The 19,353-nt window shown below is 31.9% G+C and overlaps 1 protein-coding gene and 1 long non-coding RNA gene across 2 annotated transcripts; one reads left to right on the forward strand and one right to left on the reverse strand.

Annotated features, from left to right (window-relative positions):
* Positions 1-5,838: 5,838 nt before the first annotated feature.
* Positions 5,839-6,291, reverse strand: LOC139526489 (uncharacterized). The gene has a single exon (XM_071321642.1). The coding sequence runs from the start codon at positions 6,289-6,291 to the stop codon at positions 5,839-5,841; it is 453 nt and encodes a 150-aa protein (XP_071177743.1).
* A 3,855-nt stretch (positions 6,292-10,146) lies between these two features.
* LOC139526141 (uncharacterized) lies at positions 10,147-17,898 on the forward strand. Its single transcript, XR_011665143.1, has 3 exons — positions 10,147-10,202; positions 15,416-15,478; positions 17,761-17,898. It is a non-coding gene; the product is annotated as an uncharacterized lncRNA (long non-coding RNA).
* The last annotated feature ends 1,455 nt before the right edge of the window (positions 17,899-19,353 follow it).

The raw sequence follows: 19,353 nt of genomic DNA on the forward strand, positions 1-19,353 counted from the left end.
ATAAAAAAACATAATTTACTGGTTACATTCATTAAGCATTCTAGTTAAAAACTTTAAAAAAATGCACTTATTGAATATTTTGTTTGTAGCTTTCCAACCATCCAACACGAACCAAAATGAAATAAATATAGAAAATACAGAAAATATAACCATTGGTCTGTAAGTATATATGTAGTACATCTTCGCAATTGGGCATTGTGTGAATTTTTCTGAGTCTATCTTTGAAATCTAATAAAAAGGAATACACTGTTTATTAATGGCATCGTACATGTATATGCTATCACAATTGTTGAACAAAAAGTACGACATAGAGTTTAGAAAATAAAAACACAATATGAAAACGAGATCATCACTTTTATCCAACAACAAAACGAAAATAAAAATAAAAAATCTCGATTATTTATATTTCTTTAAAGATACATAATTGAAGTTATGCAATGATGATAAATCTTTGTGTCATGCATAACCATTCTATTGCAGAATAGGTTTGGGAATATTCTTTGCATCCTGTTTATTACTTGTTGTTTATTGCATGATAAGCAATCGCAAAGAGACAAGGTCAAAATCAGAAAGTTGGTATAGTATTCTATAATTAGTTAACGAGTATTGTTACTTATAAAGCAATGGATATTTTTGGCAAAAGTCGATGATCATGTCACTTGGTTATTCGTATTTGTTACGTTTAACAATAACATGTAAAATATAGATAGTTCTATCAATAAGACAGCTATACAGTTAGGTTGTTAAAACATTGTGTGTTTTGTGAACTATACATGAAATATGTATTTGATTGAATGAGACGTGAATCACTTGATATAAGGGATGATAAATTAAAGCTTTTCAGGCTGATTTTTGTTTAACGATTATTTTTATACAACACTTTGTTTAATGTTAAAATTTGAGCATCGCAACAGGAGTTTGGCTTTATTTAAATAAGAACCATTTTTATTAGAGGAATAAACCATCAAGTGTATGTATATTCTCCAACATGTGAATTTGTGCTACAGTTGTAAATTTTTGTAGCAGTTGGATGCATATCACAAAATATTCATGTGTATATAATACTAAGTAAATACATAACTGGGTCGATACCTCTGTCGGTGGACTATCAGTTTAAAATGGTATCATCCACGCAGTAGTCAGTATTTCAATACTGACATGTTATAATGAAATTTACTGTGCGTATTGCTATGTGTTACTTTATTCTACATTGGCCAGAGGTATAGGGGAGAAATGAAAGCTTACAATACGTGTTTGACCCCGCCGCATTTTTGCGCCAGTACCAGGCCAGAAGTCTCTTCCCTATGTTAGTCTTGTATATTTTTTTTAATTTTAGTTCATTTATATTTTTACGAATTAGAGACGAAACAAAATGTTTCCAAGAGTTTGACAGTTAATTTATCCTACGTTGCATTGCAGTGCATAAAAACAAACTTCCATAGACATATATCTTGGCTGTTTCAAAGCATCATTTTTTATCCTTTTGGTGTGTCTATAGAATATTTTTGAAACTTGGGGTTACAAGGTTGCTAAAGATAGTACACAGGAAGAAAAAAGGACAAACGTTCGATTGGTCAACTCACAGTGATGGTACTTCGAATTCTCATTTATTCAATGGAAAATTATGTGAATTTTTTTCTATAGAACTGGCCAGGATATTTCTTTACTCGTTCCAAGTATTTCTTTCTTTGAAGAAAAAATATCATCTGCACAATTTTGTGAAAAGTGCAAAAAAGAAAATCTAAAAATGCCCAAATACTGTTAACTTTTTTAGCTTAAATTTCAAATTCAGGATGTGTTGACCAATATCACAATGAATCATACCTAATACAATTACTAGATATAAAATAAGCCTATTTGTTAAAAATTTACGTTCTTGTGTTTTATTAATGACGTCACAAATAGTACTCATTCTGATTAGCAATGAAAATGGGTAAACTTCTATAGATTATTATCTTCGCTAGCCAAGGGTAACGATCCACTCCCGTTCCCTTCACCCTTGGCGGATTGAGATAAAATTTCGGAGACACAATGTAAGGATTTTTATTGGTTGCAGTCGAAACTCGCTGCATCCAATCAAAAAGCATCTCTTACATGATCACCTGTAAATGTAGAAAGTGTTTGTAAACAATTGCCACGCGTGTATTGTGCAACAAGTCTTTACATCCCTAAACTTACGACTACATTTAGTGAGAACTTGAATGTTTTTAATCAACTAAAGAAGTTCCGGTGTATGTTCCATGCACAAATGCATGAGTATTGACGTATAATTTTCTTTCCGGCTTCACCAAGTGTGTAGAATCTAGACGCACTGTGTTTTACCTCCAAATTGAAGAGTTCAAGTGCTACCATTGGTCAAGAATAATGTATTTGGAATGGGCGAGACGACGTCTGCGCTCTATATGTTCTGGTCTAAAATGTGGTTGACATTTGGTCGAATTTGTCAAATGTTGCCAAAATCTCTTATCTCGATTTTTTTAGATGTAAAACTCAACGATTTAAAATAAAACTTTGACTATTTAACTTTCTCATATGTCTCTACGTCAACTTTTAACATTTCTTTATCTTGTAACATTGAATTTTATATTCGGGACCAAGTATGGCTCTTAACGATCGTACTCTTTTAAAAAAAAGACTAATAGGGGAAATCAATGGTGATATAACACCTAATACTACATAGGTTGCATTTCTGTAAATATTGACAATGGAATTTCCCATAGGAACTTCTTTTACGGCTAAAACTGTACCACTTGTACTATGAAGTTTTTAAAACAATCTTATCCTAGAATTGAAAGTTCATATGCACCACAAATTTTTATCAAAGATCAAAATATAGGGCTGTGCGGCATATTTTCAACGTTTATATGCACTGAACTTCTCAGAGTTTAAAATGACACTAATTTTCTTAACAACCCCTACCTCGAATGAAAGGTTACTACAGATTTAAATGTTAACAATATGCACATGTTTATTTGCTGGTAACATTCCCAAGTTATGTCTCTGTGAGATGGAACACAGAGAGCATAACTGGGAACCAGTATGTAAACAAATTAATTTTCTATGAATATTCATGCCCTTTCCAAAAGAGGCGTGGTCTGAGAAACAGCTGTATTTACAAAGTGCAACCTACAAGGTATAGATTGCGATGACAATATATTTGTCCGACAATTTTTTATAGAATTTTTGACAACTCTACATGACCGAAATTTAGAGATACTAAAGTTTAATGTATTGTTTTTTGTATTACTTGTCATTTGTTTTTGTTGCATTTCAGTGTTTCTGTTGTTTCGTTGTATTTCTCTCGTAGTTGGTGTGTTTTCATCGGTTTCAGTTTGTGACCAGTATTTGTTTTCTCTTAATCGATTTGTGGCTTTCGAACAGGGTATACATGTACTTCTGCCTTTAATCTGTTATTTTGGTTTTTTGTTATTTGTTCTTTTTTCACTATCTTCAAGATTAAAGGAATTAAGAGAATAATTATTTTCATTGCCAAAAAATGTAAAGTATAATTTATAGATATTACACGTGTAATACAATGTATTGTCCCTTTTTTTATTAATAAAAGTAACACCTCATCAATATTTCGTTCTAGAAAACAGCGAAGAGGGAATGCTAATGGTGAATGGAGGTAACTACATATTGTTTTATTAAATTATTCTATATTTTTAGTATTGGCGTGAAAAGCAGCATAATTGTTATAATAATCAGATATCAAACTTATAAATTAACGTGTTGGAACGTGTTGGAACTAATATACAAGTATATCGCTAAAATTTTGTCAACACAAATTGCACTATAAACACATACATTGTACGCACATTCAAGGTTTTACAATGTATAATACCTCTATCATGACATTGCAAAAGTTCATGTGTTACTCTGACAATTCATGACTGCTTTACACTAAATCCATTGGCAGTAAATATGTACTGGTTCAATCAGTAATTGTTATTTTAATCTTTTATATATGGTTGTTTTATAAATTGTAACTATATTATTTAGCCGTGAGTAACTTCAACATCATCAATTACTCGCAAATATGTTTATGTTATACTTTGTGTCTTTCGTGGTTAACAAAGAAATTAAAAAAAAAACAACACATGTACTATATTAAAAAGACAATTCCCTAAATGATTGAAGGGTGAGCCTAGGGAAATTGAAATAGAAAATTAAAGATTTGAAGCATTAACAATTTTTCTTTTAAAAAACCAATAGATAAAGTAGCAACAACGAAAAGGAATAAAACTGAGATTGTTATCATGAATCCATTTCAACTCCAAAATGCAGACCAAGTTCCAAATCCTAGACGGGAAACACCTAGAACAGGTAATGCATTTTTACATATTATATTTTTTGCAATAAAACAGCAACAAATTTAAATGATTAGTTTTCATAAAAGGTCTTTATGGAAAAAAGAGTGTTGTTTAAACATATTGTTTCATTTAAGGAAAATGAGTTGCAAAATTATTTTAAAATCATTGAAAGGCTGTAAAACTATTAAAACGATATTTGATCAGTTTCTTCTGTTTCAATGGTACAGTCCCTGGTACCTTAAATTTAACACCAGAAAGGTGCAAGAATCATGTATGCCTACCGAAAGGTGTACCAATTCAAACGGGACGCTTTCCGAATGTTGTACAGACGCTCAACAAATAATACACGAAAGAAAACACGTATCATAAGGTCGTGGGGAAGGGGGCAATTCAATACCCAATTGGTAGGTGGTCGACTGGGTTTTTGTCACACCATATTTTCATATAATTTAGATTTCAGAAATGTATACCTTTTCGTATATTGCGTATGTAAAACTGTTACATTTTCCCAATTTTGGGGGCTTTGTGTGTAATGTAAAAATTTAATACAAAAGTGTTAAAAGAGAGAACATTGGTACCTTAAAAAAGGGCCGGAAACACAAAGACAGATGACAGACGAAATTATGGTACCTGTATTGACCTTATCATATATTTTTGATAGCTTTCCCGACCTATTTACACATTTTCAAGTCACCTTGTATATAGAAAGTGGACCACCTCTCGATATCAAAAGCGACATTATAAGCGCTCTTTCAACGTACATTTTTGGAATTTGCTTAAGTCGTTTAGGTAAGCGCATATAGTATCGTTTGCGTACATAAGTATGTCTAGCGTATATGTATGAGTTTCGAACAGCGGTATACTACAGTTGCCTTGATGTATTTGTTATTTGTACAGTCATGATAAAGATAATTGTGTTCTGTTAACATCTGGCATAATATCTTTGTATACGTAATCAATGGCCTAACATCTAGATTGAAAAAAATATTTTAGTTTGTTTGTAAATCTAATTATTCAATCAATTATTTTTCATTAGACTCTTGATTTATGGCTTTTTACATTAAATAATTAAAAGTTTTTTGTAATCAAAAGATGTTTTAGTGATTTTTTGTCAGCCATAGAAATATTTACAATTGTAAATAGGGGGGTTAAATTAAGGCTTATTGATAATCGGTCAACATTTTTGAAAAAAAAACCTAATGTTAACAAGTTCCTCCGACCTATATTTTGGTGTGCCTTTTGTCTAAAAGAGTTCCTAACATTTTTTATCATGAAATAATCATCGACTTAATTTTGATAGCAGTTTTATTGCTATAAGAATTATATTACTTTTTGCATACACGAGACAAATCAATGCTTAGTAGTATTTGTATGATTACAAACTCTCACTAGCATTGACATGAGGAACACCAGCACCAGAAAGCGCTCTGTTACGAGGAAGTATACACGTACATGTCATGCTGATACTTGCGTCATCAGCTATGTTAGCATCACTTATTTCAATTCCCATTGTTTCTGTTTTTACTTAAAGACATTGCTGAATCATGCCCATTCTATTCAGTTTCAGTGTTAATAAAGTGCCAGTAATAATATCATTATCAGACATTGCTTTGTCAGTTTCAATTTCAGTGTCAGTATTATGTTCTGCCTCGGAAAAAGGGTATTCACTATCATTATTGTCAGTGGCTACAGAACTTGCTTCAAATATTATTTCTAGGTCTTCTTCTGTTTGAATACCTGGAAGAAGATCTCTAGGAACTAAACACTCCAATCCTACTTTTGGCTCAGAACCAAACAATGCTTTGCATGGAGATTGTCCTATCACACGATGATACGATCGATTTTTCTGAAATTCAATAAATTGCACAGCCCATTGTGTAGAATTATTTTTACTAAGCCATGCTTGAAGCATATTTTTTAACATCAGCATTCGCCCATTCCACAGATCCCTGGCTCTGTGGATGAAGTGGTCTGCCATGAACAATTTTAAGATCAGGCCAGGATGACTTGGTTAGCTCAGTAATTATGTAAGCAGTGAATTCACGCCTGTTATCACTCTGTAGAATCATTGGAGCTTCTAATATGAGAAAAAATATCAAGAAGAATGTATGCTACCTCTGCAGCTGTTCCCGATTTGAATTGATGAAAAATACTGAATTGTAGGTTTTATGCAGTCCACCATGACCCACAGCAGTGTGACTCTGCTTAAAAATTGCAAACAGTTACTAAATGGCCACAAAGTAGATAATTAGTTCATCTGATATTTTAAAGAACAATGCATTAAAGACTAGAATTATACACACCCCTGTGTATGTAACAAGCAAAAGGGAAAGCAAGGTCTTCAATACCTACTATATAAAAGCCAGAGAGAGAAAATGTTTTCGTTTAACCAAGCTTAATTATAAATAACTATGGAATTATTGAATCTGCTCTTCGAATTTTTTACCTTCAGCAAAACTAATGGATATGCAAATCATATGCAGCTTTTTTCATATTTTTTTTTATAAATAAATAGATCATTGAATAAGTCTAATATAAAAAAAAAAGCTCGTTCTGAACATGCCTGAAATATTTGCCACTGGACGTAAAGCAACCAACAATCAATCAATCAATAATATAAAGAAGAATATGTGGTATGATGGTCAATGAGACAACGCTCCTCAAGAGACCTAAAAACAGTTACTAGAAGATCAAACAACAATTTTCATACATGTCACAAAGTTACAGTAAAATTGCAGGTTGATTAATAACACTTGGTCCAAATTAAACACATGACATACATTAAAAGAAACACTTTAATAAGTTTTAAGTATCCCAATAAAGGTTTTTTTTTACAGGTAAAAAGAAACCCTTGTTTTATCATACTTGTGACACTGTATTACGTATCTAGTGAATTCAAAAGGCCTTGTTATTCAAGTTTTACATGATCACTTTTAGATATAAACATATAAAATACCATAGGAAAGTAGATCGTATAACATATTCGGTATCATCTGTGACACGGTTATTCCATTAAGGTAAACCAAATCGTGGTGGCGTCCGAAAAATTAGCCTACCTAATTCTACTTTGAAGAATTGTAGATAAAGATGCGTACATCATATTATATTGAGAAATTCAGAGAACCTTATTAAATTATCATATGAGTGTGATCCATAAAAAAATATAACTAAATCTATTGAGATTTAAAAACATTTCAAGTACTATATTTACCGATAGTAAACGTGTTTATTTAAAGAAAATGTGCCAATACATTCAGAAGCAGAAACAGATACAGAAACGACGACCAATATCATTGATAACACTTCAACAAGCATTGCAAACAAAACTGACCATGTTTATCGAGATCCTCGTTTGCAATGCAACAGAAATGAAGTTCAAAATTTAGGAAATGACACACCAAAACCAGGTACATGTAGTATATTATTTTGATCAACGGATTACACAATAATTATTTTCGTATATTCAAAGCAGGTCTGAGAACAAAATATGTCAATAAAAAGTCCTTCTTAACGTGCAGGTCAATACCAGTAGCTAGTTGTAATAACCCTCTTTTTTTCTTCACAAAATAGCAAAACTCAATATCTAATTGCCTATCATTTTACCATATGCTAAGGGATATAGAAAACTAATGAATAAACAACACGAACCCCACCAAAAACTAGGGGTGATCTCAGGTGCTCCGGAAGGGTAAGCAGATCCTGCTCCACATGTGGCACCCGTCGTGTTGCTTATGTGATTACAAATCCGGTAAATAGTCTTATTCGGTAGGTCACATTCATGAAAGGGAAGGGGATTGTAGTTACGACGTAAGGAAAATATCCGATATCATTTGTGAAACGGTCATTCCATAACGGTCAATCAACTCGTGATGGCGTCCGTAAAATTTACGAAGGGATGATTTCAACTTCAGCATTTGGAACTCTTGGTTTAATAGCTTCCTTGTGAGCAGTAACCCTCTATCAAGAAAATCATGATAGGAAAAGCAAGCACGGGAATATCGTATCAATTGGGAGATATATACCCCGTATGCAGGTGCTGCTGGAATGTTGCTACTTAGAAATGGAAAGTTCACAATTGGAAAGCTGAAATCATCTCTTTTGTCGTAAAGTTTTGTTTTCAACCGACCCTCATTGTCAATTTCTAGATGTATGTCAAGATATGAAGCCGACTTAACTGTATCTGTAGTATCCTTTATCTCCAATTCGATGGGATAAATGCGTTCCACATAGTCACCAAATTTTGAATTGTTTAGTGAAAGAACGTCATCTATATAGCGGAAAGTAGAGTTAAAGGATATTGCTAACTTCTTATCTTTCTTCCTAAGAAGTTCCTGCATGAAGTCAGCCTCATAATAATAAAGAAACAAGTCGGCAAGTATAAGGGCACAGTTTGTTCCCATTGGGATGCCGACAGTCTGTTGAAAAACACGTCCTCCGAACGTTACTAATATGTTGTCAATCAAGCATCTTGATAATATCGGTTTCAGAGAATTTTTTGTTTGAATCAGAGTGATTCTTTACAAAGTATGATTTATCCCTCCCTAAGACAAGATAAAAGATGATGCATTTATATAAGGGCTGTCAATTCGATGAAGATTTGCGAATCGATTACTTGTTGGATTTATCTAGCGATACTCAAGTGCTCGTTCGGTAAAAAATTACAAAATAAAACACACATTTATTTCATTGTATGATGTGAAGGTCGTTGTTATATGATCGTAAAACTTTCAACATTTTCACCTATGACTGGATAATAGTCCAATGAATTTTAAACAAAAATTAGGAACTCATTTATTACATGTACTAATTGTTTTAACTGGCAATAATTTCGTCAAGTAATTACACGTTTTTGCAGGGTCGATACAAGGTATCTTTTAAACTTTTTTTAAGGACGTAGCGATTTCTCAAATCGTACACCTCTGTTTAGAGGAATTTACATGACAGTTAGACGCAAACATTCGAATCGTATTTGATAAAAAGTTAAATGCTACAGTGTCTTTAGTTAATCTTGGCAAGAGAACCACATTTGCAGATTTATATGTTGCTACTTTTATTATTCATAGAATTACCATACAAAATAATGGAATATAAATTGCTTGCTATTCTGGTATGTATTAACAGAAGTTAACTAAATTTGACTGTATGGCTGCTTTGTCCTTGAAGGATCTCTAATTGGTACAAGAAACCCTTCCTTGACCGACAAAAATATACTGACAACGTCGATAGATAAAGGGATAGTTATAAAAATAAAAGTATATATCACACTATAATGATAAGTAATTATACATGTACATATATACCAAAATTCATATCAAACACTTTAACAACTACACCCCAAGTGGACAAATTGCATGTCAAAAACATCCAATACAAATGTTATCTGTATGTATGTGTGTAGGTGTTTGTTTTTGTTTATTGAATTATAATATGGTTAGCTTACATTTAGCAGGTACGACGCTTACTGTAAATATCATGACTCATCTTTTTTTAATGAAAAACCAAATTATACCCTTTAATTTCAACAAATAAGAAACAAACAAAAAAATAGACATTTTAGAAATTTTTGAACTAGATGAACTAGATGTTTAACTTGTTTAGAAATCACATTCCTTGAAAATTCAACAATGTTGACATTTTCAACTCCTTGCCAAGAACATACTTTGGCATATTGCTTAATGTTCACCAACCCGTAGCCTGTACGAACGAACGAATATAACGTTGTTTTTTCTCAGGTTAAGCATTTGTATTGTCCCCCAACTTTTCGATAACACTAGTCACTACAATGAACATGTATCCAAGAATCATAATTAATGAACGTAAATGATATCTTTGTAGAATTTGTCATGAACAGGAACATGATGGTGATAAGGTATACAAAACAACCGAAAGGTAAAGTATCAAATTAATGCAAATAACAATGTAAGAAATGGTGACAACAAGCGCGAGCCATGTTATATTGGCCTTTTCGTTTTCACATTTCCCACACTTTTACGAGCAGAGAAACGACCCTTAGTGATTCTTGTGAACGTCGCTTGAACATCTGACAGTAAACGATGACAAGTTGTTCCACATATTCTATTTTCAGAAAATTTGACTGTTTCTACAAATTATCACTCGTATTTTGGAAATGACGATAAATGAACAAAATGAGTACTTTTTATACATGTTATACGCAATTCAACGTTAACTGCATACTTTACAGAACACATATATCCATTAGAAAAGACTCGAGGTTGTCATGTTAGAAAGTATCATTTTTTCTAAAGTGTGTATACATTAATGCATTTCTTGAGTGATTTGTTCAAAACAAAAACAAAATTTAATGGCGAGCTCGAAGTAACAACATGTTCTATTCTAATTTCAAAAAGTTATATGCAAACCACAGAATTTGAACGCTCGTAATTGCCTTAACCACAGCACTGAATTTATATTATTGATGAAAAGCATTGATAAAAGTAATAACTCATCACAAAAACTTTATATTATTTTCTTAACACTTGATCGTAACGGAGTGCATACATAATGTGGAGATTTTTAAATACTGATATAAATATATTTACAAATTTCAAAGGGTATGCATGACAGATTTTGATATTCCTATTGATTTATTTACACACATGTTACGTCTGTTATTCTTTTCGTGATTTTGAGTTTGAAATAAATTGTATATTATTGAAGATTTTTGTAACTATGGATGCCTTTGAGTTGTTGTTGTATATCGTTTTGGTGGTTTCGTGAGGCTATATTTTCATAAACATAAGCATAACACAGTTCGAATTATGTATTATACAACCAACATTCATTATCGCTGAAAACTTTAAACTAAAGGCTCTATAGAGCCTATGTCGCTCTACTTAGTGCATATCCATATTCCCAGAGGACACTCTCTATATAAAAGAGGGTAAACAAATCCTCATTTCATCAATTACGCGTGTAAGAAGTGACACTCTACAAAGTTTAACAGCAACATTATACTTGTAAGTATACCTTGCGTTGCTAATCATTTTTGTGTTTTAAAGTGTGTTTATCAAATACATTCTTACATATAAGGCAAAGCGCAGAACGAAATGGTAAAATTGTCGTTAAACGGCAATAACTCACTACAAACCAGTAAAGGTCTGACATGGCCTATATCTGTTCTCATCTGTACTGACTTTTTACTAGACCAGTATAAATTGAACTGACTGTTACTTGATATTACTCTATCCCAGTATTATCAATACTCGAATATTGTGATTCATATTTGACCATGTTGACCTTATCTTTTCTCTTTATATAGTCTGAACTATTACACAACCAGTTCGCTATGCCCGTGTCTGTTGTGACATATTTGATTTTATTGAACGCAATCCATGTATTACTGGTAAATTATTAAACCAGGAATATCGGTACCATAAATTACTTAAAACCTTTACTGAATTTTTCCATAGATATAAAGATTTGGTTGTACCTGTAGCAAACTTATTTCAAGTTCCAGGTTAGTGGAGGGTTGGGATCCCGCTAACATGTTAAACCCCGCCACATTATTTAAGTATGTGCCTGCCCCAGGTCAGGAGCCTGCAATTCAGTGGTTTTCGTTTGTTTATATGTTACATATTTGTTTTTCGTTCATATTTTTATACAAATTAAGCCGTTAGTTTTCTCGTTTGAATTGTTTTACATTGTCATATCGGGGCCTTTTATAGCTGACTATGCAGTATGGGCTGTTGTTAATATCTGTGTCATTTTGGTCTCTTATGGATATATGTCTCATTGGCAATCATACCACATCTTCTTTTTTTATATGAAACAATTGCAGTCTTAAGTAACATTGTATTAAAAAAAAGTAAAATCACAATAATACTCCGAGGAAAATTCAAAACGGAAAGTCCCTGATCAAATGGCAAAATCAAATGATAACCACACCAAACGAATAGACAACAGCTGGCACATTCCTGACTTGGTACATGCATTTTTCAAAGTAGAAAATGGTGGATTGAACCTGATTTTATAGCGCTAGACCTCTCACTTAACTTTTACAACGATGCCTGACTGAACAAAACAAACAGACTCTATAAAATAGTCAAAATATGGTAAAAGCAGTCATCACTGTGTTACAATCTTAAAACAAACAAAGGTTTACTAAAAAGCACAAAAGCATCTATCAAATAAAAAAAAAACACATTCCTGGTTTCACGTGTATGGCGTCAAACGTCACATTGAAATTTTATCGTTCAATGTATATTAAAAAAAAATATATAATTTCACATGGGGAATGGCGGTATGCAGGGTTAAAAATCAAAAGTTATGTTAGAATTTTGTCGTTTGTCATATCATCACAATTAAAGATCAATAACATAATGACGGGATCTTTATTAGTAAAGGGTGACGTTATAAGAAGCAAAGAAACACAAAACGCCGCATATACAAATCACACCAGCAAAAATGCAAGGGTGGAAATTAATATGTAATCCTTGTAAATTCATCGAACCTAAATGCAAACTAATAAGTATAAGTTATCTTATCAACATTGTTATTTGATCTTTGAAATTGTTTAACAGTTGCACACATGCCGATTTTGTCATTAGCAAACTAAAACATACATCGTGTAACTAAATTTGTAATTTTTCAATTTGTTATTTTGGGATATAAAAATACACATCTATATACATGATATATACGGGTTAAAACGGGTATACAATAGTTAAGTACTTGTCTAGTTGTTTCATACCTGTCACTAGCAACATGAAGATTGTTACGACTTTCATTTCTAGACGACAATCGTGAGCCCTTCGTGCTCGATTTATCTTACGTTGTCTGTGCTGAGATTGAACTACCAGCGCAAATTTAACCAAACTTGGTCAAAATCATTATATTTGTACCGTAAAGTGCATAATGATCGTGCTTGCGTACCTAGACAGCTAATATGACTTAAATTTATCATCGGAGTGAAATGTCAGTGCTGTCTTTATTTTTGAAAACCGTTATAAGTTGAAAATCTGACAGAGGCACACAGGTTCAGAATATGGATTTCTACCAATAATTCAATACGTCTAAACTGTCAGACAACTTCCTATAGCAGTAAATGAAATTTATTCCTTATAAAGAAACTATGCAGGCATGTAATCATAGCCAACTTGTCGTATCTATCAGATAATACTGAACGCTACTAACTTTGAAAGGAACATATTTGTCCTCTATTTGATATTGTGATATTCTAACAACTATTTATGGTTATTTGTTCGAAACTTTAAATTTAATATCTTCATAGAAAACTGTCGTTGCCGTTTGTAAATTTTCTTCTCTCAATCCACCTATTTCAGAAACTCTTAACAGTAAAAATCATCTATATTTGATCTTGTATAACGAACTCAAAAATTCAGCTATGCTTGACTCAAGTATTAATACTATTTGTATTTAACACGAATGGTTACCTTTATGTGGATGTATATGTGATTGTCATAATAGTGAAAGGCTTAGCAAGCTATAATCATTGAACCCATCATTTTCTACAGAAGAAAATGCCTGTATCAAGGGAATATTATAACTGTTGTTTTCCATTCGTTTGATGCATTTGTGCCTTAACTTTGCCTTTTGATAAATTACTTTACGTTTCGAATTTTCCTTAGAAAGCGATTTTTGTTGGTGATTTTGATTTATGTAAAAGTTTTAAATTTATTCTACGGTTTAAATAGATTGATGCAATGTTAACAAAACCTTTCCATTTTTAGAGTTCCGTTTGCCCTTCTGTATCATATAGTGATATAACATATTTTATCACCTTTTTTTGGCTTGAATGCTTAAAATTACATTAATTTGAATATAACTTCCAAATGAATGATCTAAAGATCGAATTTATTTCTGACGAAAAATTTACATATATTGTTTCGTTTAACTTTCAATTTGTGTGATGGGTTTTGAATATTAATATGAAATATTTTTTCAGTGATTTATTTTTACTTAAAAGGAAGTATGAATGTTTGCAGTAATTAACGGGGAAAATACTTAAAACCGATATATTTGTAGAATCAACAAGCAATAACCTTTAAATGACATCTGACACATGATGGTATAATACTAAACCCTTAACGGGAGGGATTGTGTTTGTTATTCATATGATGACGACATTATATTTCAGTCAGTTGAATGAGGTCTGGCGCTGGCATGTCAGTTAGTCTTTTGTTATTTATGTATTATAGTCATTTTGTTTATTTCTTTTATTACATATTCTGACATCAGACATGGATTTCTCTTAAACTGTAAACTGAGTTTTACTGTGCTTACTGTTGTACGTTTTTTTTTTTACACTGGCTAGAGGTATAGGGGGAGGGTTCAGAATTAAAAACCATGTTTAACTCCGCCTCGTTTTTTTCTCGCCTGTACCAAGTCAGAAGCCGCTGGCCTTTGTTAGTCGTGTATGCTTTTTATATTTAGTTTCCTGTGTATAATTCGGAGTTTAAAACATGTAGCATGACGTCCATGATCACTAAACTAATATTCCTTTTTGTTCAGGGGTCAGCTTAAGGACGCCTCCGAGTGCGGGAGTTTCTCGTTGCATGGAAAGACCCATCGGTGGCCTTCGGCTGTTGTGCGTACTGTTGTACATTTTTTTTTACATTGACTAGAGGTATAGGGGGAGGGTTTAGAACTAAAAAACATGTGTAACCAAGCCTCGTCTTTTTGTGCCGGTCCAAAGTCAGGAGCCGCTGGCCTTTGCTTGTCTTGTATGATTTTTAAATTTAGTTTCTTGTGTATAATTCAGAGTTTAAAACATGTAGCATGATATCCATGATCACTAAACTAATATTCCTTTTTGTTCAGGGGTCAGCTGAAGGACGCCTCCGAGTGCGGGAGTTTCTCGTTGCAATGAAGACCCCTATGGTCGGGATGTTGTCTCTTTGACACATTCCCCATTTTCATTCTCAATTTTAAAATTTATATAGCATTTAGTTAGTATGAAGACATATATGATTAGAAGTCAATAATAAATTTGAATTTACCAGAAGTAACTTTTTATCAGTTATTCAGAAATTGTACATTGAAAGACCCCCAATTGATCTCTAGACAATTGGTTTTTAATTGCTATTTTTTTTGTTTTTTTTATAATTTTACTATTATTTCAGAAGACGAGAATGATGACGAATCTAACACTATTCCAAAGCAGTATGAGGGGCAATAATGTATTGGTAAGTCCTATATTTCGATACAAGGAAGACAAATAAAAAGTGCAATCGGGTAAGTGACGTGAAAGAGAAAAGTTGACTGCCATGAGAGTATTAAAAAAAACCATAATTTAACCTTTTATGCTGTTTGAATTTTCAATAAACCTACTTGTCTACCAGTAGGTTAATTTTTTTTATATTTGTTTGTTTTTTGTTCTGATTGAGATTGTGACACGGTGATGATGGCAGTATCCCTATTTTGATAATTTTACCTATAGTGCCTGTTTTGTTCACGCATTTGTATAAATATATTGTTATTTGATGCATCTGCCATACAAATGAGATGTATAACGCTTATACATATATAAAAAAAACCAGGTTTAATTCACCATTTTCTACATTTGAGAATTCCTGTAACAAATCAGGAATATGACAGTTGTTGTCCATTCGTTTGATGTGATATATCATTTGATTTTGCCATTTGATAAGAACTATCCGTTTTTTTGGGTAAATTGATTGAGGTGTACATTTTGTGTGAAGTGAAAATGTGCGCTCGGTTAACGCTTTAACAATTCTATGAAATAACAAAAAAGAAGCATTCAATACTTAAAATTACATTGGTTTCGCTATGATCAAGAAAACATGATTACAATCTAGTTTTTCTTGTATTGACCTGACGTGTGTACTTATTGAAATGTGCACATGTGAAATCATGAATATTACAATTCATTGTGAAATATAGGTTAATGTTCATGTCGCGAGACTGCTTTTAGCTAATCAGAATAACATATAGTAATGAAACATACATCAAATGTAATTATATACCAGAAGACTATTTGATTACACTACATGAAAATTTCATCTTTTACTTTCCATTATATAAGACGTTTCTTTCAATACATGTGCAAATATTCCATTTTTGTTTAATTAACTTGTTCTCAAAGGGGTTTGCAATTAACTTAAGATGATTAGAGGATTTCATAGTATTTATATTTTTTTTTATCAAATTTTGTATCATAGTATTGATCGACTTAGTTTCCAAATTTTACAGCCTGTTTGTTCCAGGAAACGGACTTTGGTCGATAATTCTCAAGGTTTCAACTAATAAATGCGACGTTTTATCAGAGACCAGCTTTTTTTTTATCTATTCTGACAAAATCTCCAGTTACATTTCTTCTCGTTAAGGCAATCATAAATGCGCTAGTATAGTTCTCCGTGGAATCCGTGATTATCTTGAATATATATATATCTATATATATATCACCTTTCGTAGATGTTAATGTTAAATTCTGTTTCGATCCTAAGTAATAACATGACCAGAGAAAATGTGAATACAAGGAGAGTTGGTCAGATGTCAGTTGATTTTAAACGGACGTTTCAGACTAGATATATGACAGAATGAGTATGATCTTGATCTCTGAGATAAGCAACACCATGTTAATCAGAATTTCTAAACACATCTAAAGACCAATGTTGGTCGATAAAAAAGAACACGACCCCAGACTGACATAAATGCCAAATATCTTTTATCAAAACTTTTAGGAATTTTGGTTCTCAATGCTCTTCAACTTCGTACTTTATTTGGCCTTTTTAACTTTTTTGGATTCAAGCGTCACTGATGAGTCTTTTGTAGACGAAACGTGCGTCTGGCGTATATACTAAATTTAGTCCTGGTATCTATGATAAGTTTAGTTGGAATCTCGTAAACAAATTTCACAAAACGACATAAAAAAAATTTGAAAAAAAAGAAGTTTGTCTGGGCATCTTATTATTTAAAAGGTTTTAATCACAGTGGTTTATGAAATCTGTTTCAGTTCTATAATTGAAGTTTAACATATCAAAACCATAAATCAGTATGTAGGTCAAATAAAAGAACAGGGTAATAAAATTCAAGAAATGTTATGGTTAGTGTTAACATTAATACACCATACTTATTAACATGGTTATATTTAACATTGCCATAAAAGTGGGAGGTTTGGCATGCCATAAATCCAGGTTCAACCCAACATTTTTTTTTATAAAATGACCTGTATCAAATGAAAATGGCCATTGTTGTATTATAGTTTGTTTCTGCGTGTGTTACAATTCAATGTTGTGTTTCTGTTGTGTCGTAGTTCTCTTATATTTGATGCGTTTCCCTCAGTTTTAGAGTATAACCCGGATTTGGTTTTTTTCTCAATCGCTTTATGAATTTCGAACAGCGATATATTGTACTATTGTTGCCTTTATTTAATTCTTTTTATTTTATTTCTATACTTATTATCTATTTCAAAGGTATTAAGTATTAATTATTTTTTCTGTTCCAGGTGCGGTTAAGAGGAAGAACAAAAATCAAAATGCAGCATTTCATTTAAAACATAATTCAAAGTAACAAGTCCTTTATGTTTGAAAATTATTTGTAAATGGCAAAGGCATAAAAAAAACAATATTTGTTAATGGCAAAGGCATAAAATGGAAGATAAACAAAAATTGCTAACAAATAAGAATTAGCAGCAAAGCGAAACCCTATGTAGTTATTCTTGGTGAGGATATTTTAGAAGATAAACGTTTTGAACACATGATAAAATAATTATACAAAAAGAGTAGATTGAAATTGTACATGTAGATATAGATTTTTAACCAAAAGATAAAAAAAAAAAAAACGGATTTTAAAATGAATCAACAGAAAAAACATCATCACATGAAAATAAAAATGTCCGGTTGTTTCTTTTCAGCTTAACTTGATCCTAATTTTTTTTTAATTTTGCACAGTTGCTCGTTATGTTTTTTGATATCATTGTTACAACATAATTACCGTATTGAGATGCTTTTTTATCCATATTTAGCCTTATGTAATATTAAAATGTCTAGCATTATTCATGTTATTAATCATAAATTATTTTTGCACACACTGCAAGTTGTTTAGCACATATTAAAACTTATTCATATTATATATTAATACATTTTAACAGTTTTTAATAAAAATAGCATTTAGTAAAGATACTTTAATTCATAAATACACATCTGGTTTCTAGTTTTACAAGATATGAACGTTCAAAACAGCTTAAGTACTGTGATATTTAGAATTGATATTTGCATAATATCTGCCAACCCTTTATAGCATTGTGTAGCTCATTACTCCAGTTACTTTGGAAGATTAAAACGTCCCTTTACATTAAGTTATACATCTGTACCTGTTGTTTACCACGTGGCGTTATTTGAAACAAAACAGGGGAGTGATATATAAAGGGTTCAACAGCAAGTCATAAGTCGAAGAAAAACAAATAGCATTAAGTACATACCCCAAATTTAATTCAAATGTGTCTACTATTATCTTTTAGTTTTTTTATAAGAAAACTTATATGTTTGGTTGAAAACACACATGTTAACTTGTGAAATTTCTAACACATATATTTCATAACCTTAATGATTGTTATTTACTAGTAAGTTTTACCGGTGATCGTAACCTTAGAAAAAAACTTTATTTAACAGATTTTGATCAAAGTATTTGCCTAACAGAGAATTGAAGTGTTTCATATATAAATCTTGCCAATACTGAAACACAACATGCCAAAAAAAAATTGCGCCTACATGATTACACTTTCGAAAACATTTATGTCGAGCGACATATTACAAGTTCTAGAAGTAGGGATATCTAATTAAAAATACGAAGTGTGATGGTATGTAATCTGAATTTTAATAGTGTGGTGTAAGGAAACTATAATCCAATAAAGCCTCGGTCACACCTTACCGGATAGCACGAACGGACGCCTAATGGATGAAAATAAAAGTTGTTCGTTGACAAAATTGTTATCCGCTGGGAGTCCGTTGGTGTACTGATAAAATAAAGCGGACGAGAAACGAATGTATAACGGACACACCGGATATGCAAAGTACGAGAAACCGAAACGTACCGGACA

This window comes from Mytilus edulis, chromosome 6, assembly GCF_963676685.1.
Source record: "Mytilus edulis chromosome 6, xbMytEdul2.2, whole genome shotgun sequence".
NCBI classification, from domain to species: Eukaryota; Metazoa; Mollusca; class Bivalvia; order Mytilida; family Mytilidae; genus Mytilus; species Mytilus edulis.

Coding starts and splice junctions, on each gene's coding strand:
- LOC139526489 (XM_071321642.1), bottom strand. CDS start 6,291: ATGGCAGACCACTTCATCCACAGAGCCAGGGATCTGTGGAATGGGCGA.